The sequence below is a fragment of the Corvus kubaryi genome, unplaced genomic scaffold (assembly GCF_017639235.1).
Source record: "Corvus kubaryi isolate FWS band 111438036 unplaced genomic scaffold, C.kubaryi_AGA036_p1.0 138, whole genome shotgun sequence".
Classification (NCBI taxonomy): domain Eukaryota; kingdom Metazoa; phylum Chordata; class Aves; order Passeriformes; family Corvidae; genus Corvus; species Corvus kubaryi.
Genome location: NW_024580672.1, coordinates 10,305,590 through 10,322,886, shown reverse-complemented (window position 1 = coordinate 10,322,886; position 17,297 = coordinate 10,305,590). Strand labels below are relative to the sequence as shown.

The window sequence follows — 17,297 nt, the reverse complement described above, 5'->3', positions numbered from 1 at the left end:
TGCCGAGCGCCGCCGGTCGGCCCCGCCATGGGCGGCTGCGTGGGGCGGCAGCGCCGGGAGCGGCCCGCCGCCGGCGGCAACGCCCGCAAGCGAGCAGGTGAGCGGGGGTCGTCCTGGCTGGGGCACCCACGCGATCGCGGTCACCGGGGCGGGGAGGGGGGTCCCGTGTCCCCCTGGGGGTGGCGCGGGAGGAACGTGGGCACCGGAGGAGCGCAGTCCGCCACGGGAGGACTCCCCCCTCGCACAACCCCAGGAGTCACACTGCGCTCTCGGGGTTCCCGGACCCCGGGGGTCCCGGTTCGGCGCGCGGCCTCGGGAGCGGGCGGGCACCGCGGCTCCCGTCCCGGCGCCCCGGAGGCTTTGCGGGATAAGGGCTGGGGTGCGCAGCGCGTCCAGCTGAGCCCTGCCAGTTCCCGGCTCCTCCCGGGAAGGTGGTGTCCTGGGGGGACTGCAGGGTGGCGGGTGCTCCCGGTCTGCGCTCGGAAGCGTCCCCCGGCACGGCGCGTCCTGCGAACGGCAGGGTCCTGCCTGCTCGGGATCGGTGCTGCCCCGTACACCGGGCTGCTGCCGGCGGGCGCGACCCCGTCCCCGCTGCCCCGGGGCTTCGGGAGATGTGGGTCGGACAGGGGGCGGCTGCCGGTCCGGGGGAGCAGCGGCGGCCCAGGGGGGCTGGTGCAGCCCCGCGGTCCCCCGGAGTTACCGGTAGCCGAATACTCGGGTGCCATGAGGCGCTTCCCCGTGATGCCATCCCGGAGGGTCCCGGGGGCCGTGGGGATGGGTACGGTGGAATTTCGGCAGAGAAGCCGTGGGCTGGTAGGATGAATCACGCCTTTCCCTTGCCGCCTCCCGACCGGTGCCGTCGCAGCCGGTAATTACCGTGTTTATGCCAGAGCGGTAGTGGGCGGTGGGAGAGGAGGGGCAGGAAGCGTGTGCCCGGGACGGGACGCCCTGGTCCTCGCCCGCAGCTGGGATGAAGGAGGGAAGGACGTTCTCCGTGGGAAGGTGCCCGCTGCTCCGGCAGCACGTGCAGGGTGCCGTGGCAGCCGGGCTGGGCTGTGCCCGTGCCGTGGGCAGCCGCCTCCACCGCGCGGGGCTGCAGGTGTGCCAGCCTGCCCCGGGGATGCCCTGCTGGTATGGTAAGCCACCCGGCACACTTTGCCCCCCAGGAGTGCCTTCTTGCGGGCATCAGTGAGGCCTCGGGTCCCTGGCTGACTGTTCCCTCAGCTTGGCGGGATGTGAGGCCGCTGCTTCGTAGCTCAGGCTGCTGTGAGAGGGGGTGGGGTCAGATCCCAACATCTGGATCTGTGTGATCCCCTCCTGTGCCAGGCAGCAGCTGGCTGCAGAGCCTGTGTCTCCATCCCCACTTGCTCTCCTGTGATGGGTCATGGTCCCTTCCTCGTACACTGCCAGCAGTTGCTGTTGCTGCTTTCTTTCAGTGTGTCCCTTCCCGGGAGAGCAGGGCTGTCCCTTGTGCCAGGTGCCCTGGCTGGTTCCTGCCTTTGCTTGCATGGTGCCACCAGCCCATGGGAACTGCTCAGCAGGTGGTGGAGGATGAAGCAAGGCTACAGCTGCCCTCACCAGCAGTATGGGGACACTGCCCTGGGCCAGCAGATCCTAGTACATGAGGACCTGCTGTCAGCAGGGAGGGGGGCTCTTCCTGCCCACCTCTGCTGTCACAGGGGCCCTGCAAAGCAGCCTGGCCAGCTCCTGCCCTGGCTGGGGCCTGTTGTGACCCCCTGTAGAGGGGTCCTGCCAGGGCTCCCAGCAGCAGGTGACAGCATTGTCTCTGGGGTGGCCAGCTTACCGCAGCAGGAGCTGGGGATGCCCATGGCATGCAGCATCCCAGCCCTGCCTGGCTCGGGAGCGGACCAGCCAGCACTGCTGGAAGCAGTGGTGTGTGCCATCTGGCTGATGTCTTCTTCAGGGCCTCCAGGACCTGTCAGCTGGGGCTGCCTGAGGCTCCTGCAGACAGGGAGCAAGCCCCAGGGCAGGGAAGCCTTCAGGTCACATCCTCGTGCCTGGGGGTCCCTCACCAGGCCACCCCGGGGGGCTGAGCCACGGGCAGGGTGCTGCAGGTACAGGGCAGGAGGCAGGCAGGCTGCCAGCCAGATCCTGTTGGCTCGAGTCCGGGCACAGCGAGCGGATGGACCTGTCTGGTGGTGCTGCCATGGAGAGTTGCACAAAGGGCCAGGAATAGAGCAGCAGGAGGTGATTAGAAGGTGCTGGCCCGGCTGGGCGGTAGCAATAAATAGACGAGGCTTAAGCCCCTGCCTACCTGGGCAAGGCTGCTGGGCACGCCTGTACACACGAGGCAGCCACAGCCTGCCCCTGCTCTCTGCAACAGCTGACCCCCACAGCTCTGATCCTGCTGCCTCCCCAGGCCAGCCTCTTCCCTTTGTTGCAAGCAGAGCTGGGGGAATGGCGCTGGCTGGGAGTGCTGGCCAGGAGTCCTGTGATGACACGTGCCCCAGCCCACTGGCCACAGCAAGGTAGGGACATGGTCCCAGATATGTCCTTCAGGCTGGCTCTGGACACTTCTCCACTGCCCTCCTGGGGCAGGTGTTGCCTCTGACCTTGCTGTGTCCTGTGGTGCTGCAAATCCCTCTGGCCCAGCACCGTGACTGCTGAATCGGCAGCACTGGCTGTAGCCGGCTGCCCTTGCTCCTCCAGGGATGTGGGCAGGATGCTGCCTCCCAGGGATGCTCAGCGCCCAGCCCTGAGGTAGCTGAGCACCTGTGCCCCTTGGGGATCCTTGAGGTGGGTGCTTGCTGGGAAGCAGATGCTATGCCGGCTCCAGTGGTCTTGGGTAGGGTGAGGCAGGGCTGGTACAATCATAAAGGTCGTGTAGTGCCTTGTGTCACCACACACTTGCTCAGAAACAGCTGTCTGGGGAACTTGGCTCAGCCCACAGCTGGCAGTGGTGGCTGTCTCCAGTGGCTGGGGTGTGTGGCATCACCTTGCCTGACAGGTCACTGTGTGGGCACGGGCATCTTCCTGCCCAGCTGGAGCCTCACTTTACCCTCGTCCTGTCCCCACAGGAAGGGGGCCGTCTGGCCAGCTCAGGGAGAGGGGTGACAGGAAGGAGCTGTTATCATTCATTGTCCTCAGCTCAGCTGGGAGTGACAGCTCCTTCCTGCCTCACGTGTCCAGCCTGGCCATGGGGCCAATGGGACAGGGCTGTTCCCACAGGGCCAAAGCCCAGTGTAGTGAGGGCATGGTGGTGTGGGACTGGCACTGGCATGGCTCAGATCCCTGGGCAATGCTGGCTGCTGAAGGGCTGCGGGGACATGTCTGGGGGCTGTTTTGTGGAGAGCCAGCTCAGTTCAGCCCGTTGCTGGGACAGCTGCAGTCTGGCAGTAGTGCCCTCTGTCCCCCTGATGCCCAGGACGCTGTGTGCCTGCTGTCTTGCCTGCAGCTGGTCCCTGTCATCCTGGGGTGGGCAGAGGGGACAGTGAAGTCCTGACCCCCCCTTTGCTGCAGCTCAGCCTTTGTAATCCCCTTCTTGTTCCAACTCACCAGCTTATTTCCTGGCTAATTCCCCAAGCTATAAATACTGCTCTGCCTCAAAGGGCCCCGAGGCCCTGTGGCCGCCCCACAGGGCAGCGACTGATCCCCCTAACATGGAAGCAAGAGCCCTTGGCCCCTCTGAGGGCAAAGGGTGTCACTTGGGGGAGCAACTGCTGTGGGGCCAGTGGGATCTTGGGCAGGGCTAGCTTTAGCCCAGTTCCCCCTTGCTGCATTGGGGACTGTTCTTCACTGGGCAGGGTGATCCCTCAGACCCTCGCTGAGGTGCAGGAAGTCCCCAGGAAGAACCTGTGGGTGTGGGCAGGTGGGGGACTCAGGGCCCAAGGGGGAACCCTGTCCTTTGGCTGAATATCTCCCCCTCCTCAGGCCGCAATGAGCCCCTGAAGAAGGAGTGTCCCAAGTGGAAGAGCGACTACCCCATGACAGACGGGCAGCTGCGCAGCAAGCGGGACGAGTTTTGGGACACGGCACCCGCCTTTGAAGGCCGCAAGGAGATCTGGGATGCCCTGAAGGCAGCTGCCTATGCTGTAGAAGCCAATGACCACAGCCTGGCCCAGGCCATCCTCGATGGAGCCAGCATCACCCTGCCCCATGGTGAGGGTCAGCACTGGGGGTTTGGGTGGGGTGTGTGCTGAGTGCCCCATATCTGGGCACACAGGAGTCCTAGGCTGGAGTAGAAAGGGGCTCCAACCTGCTATCCAGAGCTCAGCCCAGCCAAGGGGAGCAAGGCAGGCTGTGCCACACTGCTTAGGGTGGCTCTGTCCACATTTGGGTGGTCCATGGGGATGCCCACTCTTAGCATCTCATCCTGCTGTCCCCAGGGTCCCTGACGGAGTGCTATGATGAGCTGGGCAACCGGTACCAGCTGCCCGTCTACTGCCTTGCGCCCCCCGTCAACCTGATCCTGGAGCGGAGCGAGGAGGAGGCGGCGGTGGAACCAGTGGAGCCTCTGCCCAACACCCGGCGGGAGTTCGCCCTCAAGGTGCGCCTCTCCACCGGCAAGGACCTGCGGCTCAGCGCCAGCATGAGTGACACCATCGGGCAGCTGAAGAAGCAGCTGCAGGCGCAGGAGGGCATTGACCTGGCCTGGCAGCGGTGGTTCTTCTCAGGCAAGCTGCTCACTGACCGCACACGACTGCAGGAGACCAAGATCCAGAAGGATTTTGTTGTGCAAGTGATTGTCAATCAGCCCCTCCCACCCAGGAACTGAGCCACCCCCTACTGGTTGAGGGGAGATGGCAGGGGTCTGGGGTACAGTGGCACATCTGGGGATTCCCTGTGCTGTGTTCCAACGCATCTGGAGCCACTCCTGCTCCCCCCTGAGGCTGCCCAGAAAGGTCTGCATGGGGCTGTGCCACCGTGGTGGCTCCCCTTGGCTGGGGACACGGGCAGGCGCCGTGTTTGCTGCAGGAGGTTCGAGACCAAATGTCTCTGGGGCTGGGGCTCCTCTGCCAGGCTGTGCCAGCAGGGAGAGACTGTGACCCACTGGGCTCTGGCTTCCCCTGGCCAGGAGACCCATGGGGTGCTGGGCTGGGTGGAGATGTCTCCCCTCTGTACATAGTCTGTATTTATCAATAAAGCCTTTTCATCCTTCGTCTGGCCTTGGGGACAGGCTGGAGGGGGCTGTAACCCATAGCCACGAGAGGTCCCTGTGCTTGTCCTATATCTACTCCCATGTCAGAATGGGCACAGGGTGGCCAAGGGTAGCCTGGACAACTCAGCTTTGTTCCCTAGTGCCACCCTGACCCTGTCCTGCCGGCCCTGGTTGGTTGCCTGCCAGGACCCTTTCCCAGCATTACCAGCATTGACCCATTGTCATTCCGGCTGCTTCTCAGTGTGGGGTCACCACCTCCCTTTCCTGGTGCTTCCCCTCTGGAGATTTAAGCCTATGTCTGCCCTTGAGCTAGGTGGGACAGTCCGTGGAGGGGAAAAGTCCCAAGATGACCTTCATGGCCACCATGGCCTGCCCTGGTGAAAACAGCATCTTTCTGCTGTGGCACCCATGGGACAGGGCACCCAAGGATGGCCCTGGGAACTGCCCAGGAGGGTAACAGTGATGTGGCTGTCTGTTCCTCCCCCGGGTCCTGTGCTGGTGGACAGTGCCCAGCGCATTAACTGTCCTGGCACAGGGCAGTGTTGGCCTCATTTTACAAGGGGGGAGTGCTCAGGAGATTTGAACAATGTTCCTGCTGCCGGGAATAGCTGCTGGCTCTGCCTGTTGGCCCCACGTGAGGCCAGTCTCCTGCTGCCAGGCTGCCATGTGCAGTGAGGGAGGCCAGGCAGCCACGGGGACCCTGGCAGGGCTGCTCGGAACGTTCCACACCTGAGGTCATCCTCTAAAGCTGCACAGAGGGGCCGTGACTCCTGGCATCTCATGCTGCCTGCTGCTGGCTGAGAGGCTTGAGAGGACCCATTGCCTCTTTGGGGTGGGCAGGCCCCCTTCCTGCCAAAGGTGCCAGGGAGCCTCAGGCTGTGTTGGTGGCTACTGCAGCATCTGGTTGCACAGAGATGGGGTGATGGGAGCAATGGGAGCATCTTGCTTGTCCAGGGTCGGTGGCACAGGCATAGGTGCCATGCCTGTGGGATGGCCCTGGATCGTGTCCCTGCTCTGCTGAGCCTCTCTTGACTGGCTGTCACAGGTTCTGCACACCCCAGCTCCCCATAACAAGCACAGGTGTCCTGGTCAACCCAGGGTGGGGGGGGGTTGGTTCTCTTTAAGACGGTGTGGGGCTGGAGAGGTGAGTCAGGGCCACCAGAAAGCAGGCGGGTGAGCTCATGGCAAAGCTGCCCCAGTCATGTGGAGCAGCCACAGCTGTTGGTGCCCTTGGACTGTGGGACAGAGGGGCCAGCAGCATAAAGCCCCAAGGCCAGCGAAGCCGCCGGCAGCATCAGGAGCCAGGACTGGGCACTCCCTGCCTGTGGTAGCAAGGAGAGGAGGACACATCCTGCGCAGGACTGTGCACTGCGGGCAGACATGGAGCTGGATGTGGAACGGGCCAAGGAGCTCATTGAGCAGAAGCTGGCAGAGGAGGAGGAGGTGGGTCCATAGGGCAGGGGGACCTTCCTGGGCTCTAGTAGGAACCCCCATTGCACTGTGTCCATCCTTAGGGACTCCGATGTGAGGAGGCTGGCACCGACCTTGCCGTCCTGGGGGATATAGCAAGGTGTCCAAGGGCTCTCAGGGGGATCAGGTTCCCAACCCAGCAGCTCTAGCCCATGGGGCAGAGCTGAGCAGCAAGCAGGTGCCCAGCTTACCGAGCAGGGTGAGGAGGCAAGTGCAAGCCCAAGACCTGCCAGGCACCCCTGTAGACCTCAGCGGCGAGCTGGGAGCCCCGCGCAGAGCCACCTCCCCCGGCAGGCTGGGCATGGAGGCAGTGGGGCTGCTCTGTGGCCAGCCAAGACCCTGCAGCACCTGCTGTGCCTGTGCAGAAACTCAAAGGGGATGGTGCACGGGAGCCGCCGGCCGTGGAGCGTATGAACACACCTGAGCTGGAGGAGGAGAAACGCTGTGGCCCCAGGAACAGGGGCCTTGAGGCCATCAAGGTGAGTGGGTTGGGGTGCGGGGTGGCCAGGGGTGGCTGGTCGCACAGAAGTCAAACGGGGGACTGTGTGTGCTCACCAGGGCCAGGAGAGGGTGCGGAGGAGTTCAGTGGATCTGAGGCGGGAGATCATCGACGTGGGCAGCATCCAACGACTCATCGAGCTCCGCAAGCAGCGCCGGCAGCGCCGGGCAGAGCGGGCAGCCACCCCCGAGCCCACCCCGCCACCTGAGCCCCTGGAGATTGTACGTCAGGGGGTCCCAAGATGCGGGAGGGGGGCTGCTGGGATAGCGACTGGGCCACCCACAGGCCAGCCCCCGGGTCACTCTGCCAGCCAGAGACCTCCCTGGGGAAGCAGGGCAGGGGGCCCCCATGTTGTCCCCTCTCCTGCACCCCTGTGCTGCCCCAGCCCTGAGCCTGTCCCATTACCAGGAGGGTCCTGTGGAGCCAGAGACCTTCCTGCGAGCTGCTGTCCAGGGCAAGATGCACGTCATTGAGAAGTTTCTGGCAGATGGTGGCTCCCCCGACACATGTGATGAGGTAGCTTTCCTGGCAGCCACTGGCTGTCCCCTGCCTGTGCCATGCCACCGTATCCTGCAGCCATGCCCCACTGTGCCTGTGGGCAAGGGCTGAGATCCCTGGGACAGGGCTGGAGTACAACCAGACTGGGCCAGGGAAGATGCATCTGTCCACCAATGTGCTGCCCTGTCCCGCAGTTCCACCGCACAGCCCTGCACCGCTCCTCACTGGAGGGACACATGGAAATCCTGCAGAAGCTGCTGGACAGTGGGGCCACTGTTGACTTCAGGGACCGGGTGAGGCTGGATCCTGCTTCCAGCTGCATGCTGGTCTGAGCATCTGGGTGTGGTGCAGCCAGAACTACAGCAATATTGGGGACCCTGCAGTGGGGCAGTGCTGTCCCCATCACGGAGGTGGCTACAGGCAGGGCTCTGCCAGTTCAGCTCGAGCACGGGGACCTGCTGGGGCAGGGGACAGACACAGGGTAGGGGTGTCCCCCACCATGACACAGCACTGTATGTCCAGCTGGACTGCACCGCCGTGCACTGGGCCTGCCGGGGTGGGCACCTGGATGCTGTCAAGCTGCTGCAAGACCGTGGGGCAGACCTCAATGTGAAGGACAAGGTGAGCAGGGCAGAGCAGATCACAGGGTTGGGGCAGGAGCATACCCTGGCATACCAGAGCTGACCCTGTGTTGGGTTAGCAGGTGTGGGTGCTGATCCCCCCTGATGTCCATCTCATCCCCCCTCAAGCTGCTCAGCACACCCCTTCATGTGGCCACCCGAACCGGACACCTTGACATTGTGGAGCATCTCATCCACTGTGGGGTGGATATCAATGCCTCAGACAGGGTGAGTGCTGCAGTCATGCAGGCATCACTGGGTCGCAACACAGATCCCCCTCCCTTTGTTGACCCCTCCAAGGGCTTCCAGCACCCACAGTGGGGCATATCTGGACACACACATCCCTGCCCCAGGGTGGCTGCAGCCATAGCCAGGTCTGGGACAGGCACAGTCCCCCTTGTCCTGGTGGAGGTTGGTGTGCTGGGAGCTGGGGAGCAGTGCTTGGGGCAGGCAGAGGGTCCCTGTCCCTGGACCACGATCTCCAGTGAAGCTGTGTCTCTCACAGGAAGGCGACACAGCGCTGCATGATGCCACACGGCTCAGTCGCTACAAGATCATCAAAATGCTGATCCTGCACGGGGCTGACATGATGGCCAAGAATGAGGTGAGCATGGGGGGGCACCTCTGAGGCTATTTGCTGCCCCACCATGTCACACCACCCTGTGCCCAGCCTCTCTCTGCCCACTCTTGCAGGCTGGCAAGACCCCGACAGACCTGGTGCAGCAGTGGCAGGTGGACACACGCCAGGCGCTGGAGACCAAGGAGCAGCCGCAGGGGGAGATGGAGGTCCCTGCATGATGGCACCAAGCAGGGACCAGAGCTGGGCTCAGCTCCAAGCAGCAGGATCCAGACAAGACTTGTCTGTGTCAATAAAAGTCAGCAAAGAGCAGCATTTGGCTCCAGGTGGCTGTGAGGTTGGGCAGCCTGCACCAGGGTTGATGCGCCTGGGGAAGATGGGTTATCCTGGGAGCAGGTTTATCTGGCAGCATGTTGAGCCCTGCCTCCTATGACAGGGACTCAGGTATTGGTGACACAAGTGGTTCAAGGGCAGGACTCCTCGCTGCAGGACACCCTGATTGCTCACAGTCCTTCAAAGTCCCACCTGGGCAAGCTCAGGAAGGAAAAATACATGGAGGGCAGCTCAACCTGAGTCCATGCTGTGCTGGAAGCTGGGCCTGTGCCAGAGAGCAGCAGCTGTACCCCTGCTGGACAGCCACTCTGTGGGGTTGGATGGCTTCTTGTTCTTCTGCCTTTCCTGCTGCAGTCACCCTTGGGGGACATATGGTCCCTTTTCAGGCTGGGACACATGCTCCCTAAATGGAAATGCTCACACTCACCCGTTTACAGGAGACCCTACACTGACGGCTGGATCAGGTGATCCCTGACCAAAGCCCTGGGACTGCTTGCGATGCCTGATCCCTCCCTGGCCTTGCAGCCCAGCCCTGTAGGAGGCAGAGGGATAGCTGCCAGGGTTGGCAAGCAGAAGGGAAAGCACAACTGGAGTGGCCAAAGCTCACCTGGAGGGGTGCTGAGCTCCTGCAGCCAGCTCCTGAAGGGGGAAGAACATCCTGAGCTCATCTGGTACCACCCCCATGTCATCTACCCAGCAGGGTTGCAGGTCCCTCACGTGCCCTGTCAAACATTAACAGCCCCTCGGCGAGGCAGACAGCACAGGCAGCAGCAGCACCCAGCCACCATGGCATTCAGCAGCCGCCTCACCTCGTCCCTCCGGCCTGCCCTGGCAGCTCTGCAGTGGGCAGCCCCCAGGCAGTGCCGGGGGCTCAGCACCCCCCAGGGATCAGAGCCCTCACTCGATCTCAGGGGCATCTTCCCACCCCTCGCCACCCCTTTCTCACCCTCACAGGAGGTGGACTATGCCCAGCTGGAGGGAAACCTGCGCCGCTACGCCAGCATCCCTTTCAGAGGTAAGCGCTGCCCACTGTCCCTCTCCGTGCAGGCTCCCGTCAGATCCCTGCCTGCCACAGAGGCTGTGCAGCAGCACGCAGGCAGCCTGCCAGCTTCCCAAGGGTGCTCAGCCTCCAGCCGGACTTCGCTCCGGGGCTGGCAACCCCTCGGGTCACCCACCTGGGGCCCCTTGCATGGCACGTGCCCGGGCACAAGTGTGTGTCCTTGCACAGCCCTGCCACACGCCAGCACATGCTTGCACACCCGCTCCACACATGTGCGGGCTTGAACCTGTGCACTGCCCTCCCATGCACACTCACACATTCGTGGGGTATGTATCTGTCGATTGCCAAGGGCAGATAGATGATAGGAGAGGAGCTGCAAAAGAGGTTGCAGCCTCACAACAGTGCTCCCCAGAGTCTCCTCTCTTCTGACCAGGAGGCCAGGGCTGCAGGGATTTAGGCAAGAGAGGGCACACTGAGGACTGCAGAGCTCTGCCTGGGTGCCGGCAGCAAAGATGGGAGTGAGAGTAATGGGGATACCTGACATTCCTGGCACCCTTCTCCTGTGCCTGAGCCCTGCCCTCCCCATATTTGTGTTCCAGGACTGGTGGTGCTGGGCTCCAATGGGGAGTATCCATACCTGGCACCCCACGAGAGGGTGGAGGTGGTGAGCTGCGTGCGCCAGGCTCTGCCCAGGGACCGCTTGCTGCTGGCTGGCTCGGGCTGCGAATGTGAGTGCCTGTGTGGGCAGTGTGGGGGGCAGTGCAGCGGGCATGTGTCCCCCCCGGAACACCCCTCACCCTTCCGCCTCCTCCCCAGCCACCCAGGCCACCATCGAGCTGACGGTCAGCATGGCAGAGGCAGGGGCTGATGTGGCGCTGGTTGTGACACCCTGCTATTACCGGGGTGCCATGACCACTGCTGCCCTGGTCCATCACTACACAGAGGTGAGCCACGTCCAGTGCCTGCCAGCAACCGCAGCTGGGGCAGCAGGAGAGGGATCATGTCCACTGTGTCTCCAACCCACCCCAGCTACTGAGCTCTGCCTGGCTGCCTGCAGGTTGGCAACGCATCCCCCATCCCGGTGGTGCTCTACAGTGTCCCTGCCAACACTGGCCTGGACCTGCCCATGGACGCTGTCATCACCTTGGCTCAGCACCCCAACATCATTGGGATCAAGGACAGCGGTGGGGACGTGAGTGGAACAGGACTTTCCCAGGGCTGCTTACCACCAAACCTGGACCTAAGTTGGGAATGGGGAACTGGGACTTGCAGCCCTTCCCTGGACCCCAGGGCTGCCAGCAGGCACCCTGCAGCAAGGGGGACAGGGTGATGCCTGCCCCAGGGCATAGCATGTCTCTCCCCAGATCACCCGCATGGGGCTGATGGTCCACAAGACAAGGCAGGAGGATTTCCAGGTGCTGGCAGGATCAGCCGGCTTCCTGCTGGCGAGCTATGCTGTGGGTAGGTGCAGCTGCCCATCCTGGCCTGGGGACACTGGCAGGGGGAGGCAGGGGAGGGACCGGGAGGTGCTGGCTAGGCACAGCATGCTGAGCTGGCTGCCAATGTGTCCTGGTGTCTCTAGGTGCCGCTGGGGGGGTGTGTGCCCTCGCCAATGTTCTGGGTGACCCGTTGTGCCAGCTGGACCACCTGTGCCGCGAGGGCCGGTGGCAGGAGGCCCGTGACCTGCAGCACCGCCTCATTGAGCCCAACACGGCGGTGAGCAGGCAGAGCCCCTCGGATGCTGAGGGGAGAGGGTGCCAGGCTATGACAGAGCCAGGGGGAGGCAAAGGATGGAAGTCCCTGGGGCTGCAGTGGGTGGAGGGGTGGTTCAGGAGCATAGGACGGCACAGCACCTGGCCAGTGAGCCGAGATGGGCTGGAGGTGAGAAGGTGGGAAATGCCAGCCCTGTCACGTTAAGGAACAGCCTGTCCACTGGCACTGGGCACCACCTGACCCTCTGTGAGAGCCTTGCTGACTATTTATAGGCAGCAGTGTGTGTGTGGGGGAAGAGCTGCTCCTTCCTGGGCCCCTCATCCCACTGTGGAGTGGCCTGTCCCTGCTGCAGAGCCCAACGTGCCACAGAGCTCCTGCATAGAGTCCTGTGTGGGTGTGCTCTGCACCCTCACCCCACAGTGGGCACTTCATGGGGTGCTGAAGCCACTTCACACCTTGCCAGCCTTGCAGCCCTGCATAGGGAGGACAGGAGTGATGGCAAGCAGAAGAGCAGGGCCTGCACAGCAGAGCCCCTAGAGCGTGCTGGCCCATGGGAGCCAGAAAGCCCCCATGCCCTCCCTCCCTCCCACAGGTCACCCGCCGGTTCGGGATCCCGGGGCTGAAGAAGGCCATGGAGTGGTTTGGCTACTATGGGGGTCCCTGCCGCGCACCCCTGGCCCCTCTGAGCCCTGCCCAGGCTGAAGAGCTGAAGAGCACCTTCAGTGCCAATGGCTGGTTGTGAGGTGTTCTCCATCTGCCCCTTTCCACACCAGGAAGGTACAGGAGTCAGGGACCCTGGGAACTGGGGATATGCTGGGGACATTGGGAGGTGGCCAGGAGAAGGCCGCCCCTGTTAGTCTTTCCTGTTGGACAGGGCTGCCCTGGGCAGAGTGGGTAGAGGGGGGCAACCCCAGGCCAGCCTGTATCCCTGCCAGCCCCCAGGGTCCTGTTGTCTTCACCTGGGAAGGAGTGGATCCTTGTGCCATGAATAAACTTGCCATCTCCTCTCTGTGTCTGCAGTCTTGTCTGTGCAAGGCCCCCGCACCGTCTCTGCTCCCAGCAAAAACAACATGGCACGGGTGTTTGGCAACATGGTTTACTCAGCTGAGGCCTGTGCAGGCAGCAGCACAAGGCAGGGTCACAGCAAGGCACGGGACCCGGTGCAGGCAGAGACTGGCAGGGAGGGCACAGCCCCTGCAGCCCTGCACTGGGCGGTGAGGGCTCCCGGGACCCCTGTGCCACAGCCAGCCAGACCGCACCGGGGGTGAAGGTGAGCGTGTAATGGGGAGATGAAGGACGCATGTGGGGGGCAAGATGGGGAACTGTGTGCCCCCTGCCTGCCCCTTCGCCATACCTCTATCCCCTCCTGCCCTGCCCAGGCCCCCTGCTCCAGCCCTGGCACCCCACGCAGCCCTGCTCATGTCCCTCATTCCAGGCTCCAGCTGACCCTTCTCCTTGCTCACCGTTGTACCAATCTCCACCAGAGTGCAGCAGACACATGCCAGGCTGGGTACTCCCCAGTCCCCCTTGGTGGGGATGCTGCTGCTGATGTCCCCAAGGCAGTGGGTGGGTGCATTGGCACAGGGATGAGGGGAGCACAACCCATTGGCTGGCCCTGAGAGCAAGCTGGGTTCTTTGGGGACAAAACGTCACCCTACCCTGGGCATACAGGGAGATGGCCAGTCACCCAGAGCTGAGGGTGCAGGCCACAGGGTGCCTGGGGTGCCCACCCTGCCTCCGGACCAGGGCAAGAAAGTGAGCCAGGAGCTACCCCCCTGGGGGCACGTGGTTCAGTCAGCAGCTTCCAGCCAAGGCACCCTGGCAGTGGGGTCAGAGACCAGCCTCTACCCCCCTGCTCCATCCTCTGCAACTGGCTAGCAGCCCTAGTGGTCCACAGTCTTCCTGGGGGGCAGAGGGGCCAAGCCCCTGTCACACTGTCCTTCTGCTGCTCCAGCAAGTGCCAGGGCTACAGCCAGAAAGGGAAGGCACCACGGCTGCCCCAGGGCACTTGGGTGGAGAGCGGAGGGTTCCATCCCCTCCAGCGGCAGGGGTTGGCAGGAGGACACTTGGAGGGGACGAAGGGCAGGGAGGCACCCAGCAGTGCCACATCCCTTCTCCAGGGCCAGCAGGGCCAGCCAGTGCCCAAGTAGGGGGGTCCCTGCTCTGGTGGGAGGGGATGCGGGGCACCATCACGCTGTCAGGCTGTGGGCAGACTTGGAGGCGCCCTGGGCCCTCTGGATGATGGCCGTGCACTTCTCCCGCCGCAGCAGCTTGTTGTTCTCAAAGAAGCCCTCGTTGCGGGGCACGCCGTGGGAGCCATCGGGGAAGGTCAGGAGACCTGGGGAGGGGAGGGAAGGGCTGGAAGTGAAGAGGCAGGGAGCCGCGCCGACCGCAGATGGGGCCAGGGAAGGAGGGACGAAGTGGGAGATGCTGGAAGGGGCTGTGCTGAGCAGGGGCCGATGCCTGCACCATGCCACCAGCACTCACCGAAGCCATACACGCGCCCGCCTTTGAACTCGCCCTCAAAGGTCATGTTGTCACAGCGGGTGAAGACTCCAACGCCACTGAACTTGCCCTGCACAAACTCCCCCTCATACCTGTGTGGGAGGATGTCCTGAGGCAGCTGCTCCCCACGGCAAGTGGGAATGCCTGAGGAGGTGTATGCAGGAGTGGGGTGCTCACCTGGAGCCGTCAGAGAAGGTGAGCACGCCGCAGCCGTGGAAGAGCCCGTTCTCAAAGTGCCCCACGTAAGTAGTGCCATCAGAAAACGTCAGCTGCCCGATGCCATGCCTGCGACCTAGGTGAGAGCAGAAATGGGCAGCACTGGACAGAGGCAGGACCTGCCCCAGTGTGGAGCTGGGCAGAGATGTGGGGTTTGCTTGTACCCCAGCACGGGTGGCACCGTCCCCTCCTGCCACATCTCACCTTCTTTCCACTCGCCGCGGTACTCCTCCCCATTGGAGTAGGTGAAGGAGCCTTTGGTGAGGGTCATGGCAACAGCCTTCGGCACAGCAGGACAAGAGCTGGCAGGGAGAGGCACAGAGAGCTGCTGGGCAGGGAGAGCAGCCCGGCTTGCCCAGAGCCCTTGCATCCTCTGGGCTCGCAGAGAGGCGCCTGTCTGCCCTGGGGACAGCTCTGCTGGGGCACAGCGCAGATGAGGAAGTGACCCCAGGAGCACAGCTGCCCTGCCCAGGCTCTGAAACCCCAGCTGCCAGGTTCGGGTTGCTGCCCGCCCACTGCAGGGCTCAGGGAGATGTGAGCCCACGGGGGTCACAGCCCTGTGAAATGTGAGTGAGTGGCAGGAAGAGGAGTGTGGCAGGAACTGGCTGTCTCTGGCATGGCACTCCAGCAGAACCCCAGAGGTCTTGCACTGTGCAGGCTCAGGCCAGGGGCCACTCTCAGCTTTGCTGGGGCAGTCCCAGGCAGAAAAGAGGGTTTTGGAGTGGAGATGCTTGCTGGGCTGTGCTCAGTGGCAGTTCTTCAGGAGAGGGAACAGAGAGCTTGTGGGGTTTCCAGATCCAGCATGGGATGGGCAGACCTGGTTCACCCTCAGGGATGAGTGGACACTCCTCCTAAGAGGGACAGCAGAGATAGGATCCTGGGGCTTCAGGGCTTTGCTCAGCTACCCAGGGTTTGCAAACCTGCCTGCCAACAGCAAGCAGGCCCCGAAGCCCTGCACATCTCACAGAACCCTGCCACGCAGCACAGCTCTCCCCAGCACACAGGGAAGGCAGGTGGGCTGGGCGCTGCCTCACCAGCAGCTGCCGGTGCAGCTCAGGCAGTGCCAGTGACGGGAAGGGGCTCCCCGCCTCCAAACGGGGTCTATGGGCTTACACCCGGCTGCGCATCACCCAAGAGATGGGTACTGAACCACGCGAACCAGCAGGATGCGGCACTCGGGAGCACAACAGGAACTTGCCAGGGCATTGTGTCCAGAGAAACGGCCCCAGCGAAGGCGAACAGCGACTGAACAGTGCTCTCTGCTGATGGGAGGGACGGGGAGCGCATCGCCGGCTCCCAGCCTGCAGCCTGCCCAGCCATGCCAGGCGGAGGAGAGGGTGCTGCCGCGGGCTGTGAACTCGGCCAGCACGGCCTGTGACACTTCACCCGGACGACAGCCCCCCCACGAGCACTCCAGCCTGGCCAGCAGCCGGACCCGCCCGCGCTGGGCTCCCACCACCCAGAGCCTGCACGTACCGTGCCCGCCGCAAGCAGAGCAACGCGCTCAGCACAGCCCGAACCGCACAGGGGCCGAGGAGTGCCCGACCCCGTTGAGCCACACACCCCCGGGCAAAGGCACGGACGTGCTGCCCGTAGCAGCACCCGCGGGGGATGCGCGCACACCCCACCCGGAGAGTGTGTCCGGGGGCGTGACCGCGCCCACGGGTGATGCACCACACCGCGATGTACCAATATCCCGTCGTGTCCCTGTCCCCACGGGTGATGCACCCACACCCCGCTGTGTCCGTGCACCCACACCCCGCTGTGTCCGTGCACCCACGGCTGATGCACCCACACCCCGGTGTGTTCATGCACCCACGGCTGATACACGCACGCCTCACCACCGGGACACGCGTGGCGGTGCTCACGGGCCCGGTGCGTGCCCAGGAGCGGGGAGGGCAGTGCGGGCGGCGCAGGAACCCGCGGCCCGCGCTCACCTGGCTCCGCGCTGTCCGCCTACACCGCTTCCCACCACGTCCCGCCGAGGGGCGGTGGCGGCCACCGCCCCTGCCAGCACCCCGCCCTGCCGGGCGGTGCCACGCCGCCAGCGTCCATCCCCGCTCGCCGTTGGCTGTCTCCACGGCAACCGCTAGCAACGCGGCTGCTCATTGGTCAGCTTCGCAGCACGCCCTCGCCGGTCGCCATCTTTGTGTGGGGCAAGGAGCTCTCCGTCTTGGGCGTGGCTGCAGAGGGGAGGTGCCCTCGCCCTGCCGCCATCTTTGTGAAGGGCAGCAATGGGCACGGCCACTCCAGCGCGTCCATCTTTGTGCGGGGCACCGGCGCCAACCGCCACGGCGGGGGTGTACGGGGAGTGAACACACCCTGGCCTCCCCGAACGAACGGTGCGAGGCGCGAGAGCCTTCGAGCCCGCCCCAGCGGTATCATGGCCGCAGCCGCCCCCGCAGTTCCCGCCGGAGCGGCCGGGATGGGCGTGGCGCGACGGGGGACGGAGCAGCCAACGGGGTGTGGCGGGGGCGGAGCAGCCCCTGGGGATGGGCCGTGACGCGGACGGAAGCGGAAGCGGCAGCGGCGGCACGGCGGGGCCGGGCGGGCGGCGCGATGGACGAGACAAGCCCGCTGGTGTCGCCGGAGAGGGCGCAGGGCCCCGACTACGGGCTGCCGGGGGGTGCCGTGCGCGCCCTCCCGCCCGCCGCGCCCCCGCCGCCCTCCCCTCCCGGCTCCCCTGGTGGCCGCGACCGCGAGCGGCAGCCGCTGCTGGAGCGCGGGGCGCGGGGCCCGGCAGCGGC

At 64.4% G+C, this 17,297-nt stretch overlaps 5 protein-coding genes across 8 annotated transcripts in view; 4 read left to right on the top strand and 1 right to left on the bottom strand.

The window, feature by feature from the left end:
• Positions 1 to 6: 6 nt before the first annotated feature.
• UBTD1 (ubiquitin domain containing 1) lies at positions 7 to 5,160 on the top strand. 2 transcript variants are annotated; one of them, XM_042019123.1, is made up of 3 exons: positions 7 to 97; positions 3,892 to 4,119; positions 4,347 to 5,160. In XM_042019123.1, the coding sequence occupies exons 1-3, from the start codon at positions 28 to 30 to the stop codon at positions 4,733 to 4,735; spliced, it is 687 nt and encodes a 228-aa protein (XP_041875057.1). In that variant the 5' UTR covers positions 7 to 27; the 3' UTR covers positions 4,736 to 5,160. The 2 variants fall into 2 exon arrangements, with proteins under 2 accessions (XP_041875057.1, XP_041875055.1); XM_042019121.1 differs by lacking the exon at positions 7 to 97 and adding an exon at positions 956 to 1,136.
• Positions 5,161 to 5,255: 95 nt separating this feature from the next.
• On the top strand, positions 5,256 to 9,611 carry ANKRD2 (ankyrin repeat domain 2). The gene is made up of 9 exons (XM_042019120.1): positions 5,256 to 6,562; positions 6,955 to 7,068; positions 7,148 to 7,309; positions 7,497 to 7,604; positions 7,781 to 7,879; positions 8,109 to 8,207; positions 8,336 to 8,434; positions 8,712 to 8,810; positions 8,900 to 9,611. The coding sequence occupies exons 1-9, from the start codon at positions 6,500 to 6,502 to the stop codon at positions 9,002 to 9,004; spliced, it is 948 nt and encodes a 315-aa protein (XP_041875054.1). The 5' UTR covers positions 5,256 to 6,499; the 3' UTR covers positions 9,005 to 9,611.
• Positions 9,612 to 9,742: 131 nt separating this feature from the next.
• Positions 9,743 to 12,838, top strand: HOGA1 (4-hydroxy-2-oxoglutarate aldolase 1). Its single transcript, XM_042019117.1, has 7 exons — positions 9,743 to 10,131; positions 10,716 to 10,844; positions 10,933 to 11,060; positions 11,174 to 11,308; positions 11,481 to 11,577; positions 11,699 to 11,832; positions 12,422 to 12,838. The coding sequence occupies exons 1-7, from the start codon at positions 9,903 to 9,905 to the stop codon at positions 12,569 to 12,571; spliced, it is 1,002 nt and encodes a 333-aa protein (XP_041875051.1). The 5' UTR covers positions 9,743 to 9,902; the 3' UTR covers positions 12,572 to 12,838.
• A 73-nt stretch (positions 12,839 to 12,911) lies between these two features.
• Positions 12,912 to 16,570, bottom strand: MORN4 (MORN repeat containing 4). Of its 3 annotated transcripts, none has more exons than XM_042019128.1 (5): positions 16,488 to 16,570; positions 14,755 to 14,852; positions 14,512 to 14,626; positions 14,317 to 14,426; positions 12,912 to 14,167 (listed from the first exon to the last, which is right to left on the bottom strand). In XM_042019128.1, the coding sequence occupies exons 2-5, from the start codon at positions 14,819 to 14,821 to the stop codon at positions 14,019 to 14,021; spliced, it is 441 nt and encodes a 146-aa protein (XP_041875062.1). In that variant the 5' UTR covers positions 14,822 to 14,852; positions 16,488 to 16,570; the 3' UTR covers positions 12,912 to 14,018. The 3 variants fall into 3 exon arrangements, with proteins under 3 accessions (XP_041875062.1, XP_041875061.1, XP_041875060.1); XM_042019127.1 differs by having other exon boundaries at positions 14,755 to 15,401; positions 16,488 to 16,550; XM_042019126.1 differs by lacking the exon at positions 16,488 to 16,570 and having other exon boundaries at positions 14,755 to 16,464.
• Positions 16,571 to 17,084: 514 nt separating this feature from the next.
• PI4K2A (phosphatidylinositol 4-kinase type 2 alpha) overlaps positions 17,085 to 17,297 on the top strand; it is a 7,792-nt gene continuing 7,579 nt past the window's right edge. Inside the window, exon 1 of the mRNA XM_042019130.1 lies at positions 17,085 to 17,297. Within this exon, the coding sequence (XP_041875064.1) occupies positions 17,110 to 17,297 (188 nt within the window). The 5' untranslated portion in view covers positions 17,085 to 17,109.

Excerpts from the sequence above, each read along its gene's own strand:
- UBTD1 (XM_042019121.1), top strand. The coding sequence starts at position 971 with ATGAAGGAGGGAAGGACGTTCTCCGTGGGAAGGTGCCCGCTGCTCCGG. Across the intron at positions 1,137-3,891 it reads GGGGATGCCCTGCTGGTATG|GCCGCAATGAGCCCCTGAAG; the intron begins GTAAGCCACCCG and ends CCCCCTCCTCAG. Across the intron at positions 4,120-4,346 it reads CAGCATCACCCTGCCCCATG|GGTCCCTGACGGAGTGCTAT; the intron begins GTGAGGGTCAGC and ends TGCTGTCCCCAG.
- ANKRD2 (XM_042019120.1), top strand. The coding sequence starts at position 6,500 with ATGGAGCTGGATGTGGAACGGGCCAAGGAGCTCATTGAGCAGAAGCTG. Across the intron at positions 8,208-8,335 it reads ACCTCAATGTGAAGGACAAG|CTGCTCAGCACACCCCTTCA; the intron begins GTGAGCAGGGCA and ends TCCCCCCTCAAG. Across the intron at positions 8,435-8,711 it reads ATATCAATGCCTCAGACAGG|GAAGGCGACACAGCGCTGCA; the intron begins GTGAGTGCTGCA and ends TGTCTCTCACAG.
- HOGA1 (XM_042019117.1), top strand. The coding sequence starts at position 9,903 with ATGGCATTCAGCAGCCGCCTCACCTCGTCCCTCCGGCCTGCCCTGGCA. Across the intron at positions 11,309-11,480 it reads TCAAGGACAGCGGTGGGGAC|ATCACCCGCATGGGGCTGAT; the intron begins GTGAGTGGAACA and ends GTCTCTCCCCAG. Across the intron at positions 11,833-12,421 it reads TCATTGAGCCCAACACGGCG|GTCACCCGCCGGTTCGGGAT; the intron begins GTGAGCAGGCAG and ends TCCCTCCCACAG.
- MORN4 (XM_042019127.1), bottom strand. The coding sequence starts at position 14,920 with ATGCAAGGGCTCTGGGCAAGCCGGGCTGCTCTCCCTGCCCAGCAGCTC. Across the intron at positions 14,427-14,511 it reads ACCTTCTCTGACGGCTCCAG|GTATGAGGGGGAGTTTGTGC; the intron begins GTGAGCACCCCA and ends CCTCCCACACAG. Across the intron at positions 14,168-14,316 it reads CGGGCGCGTGTATGGCTTCG|GTCTCCTGACCTTCCCCGAT; the intron begins GTGAGTGCTGGT and ends TCCCCTCCCCAG.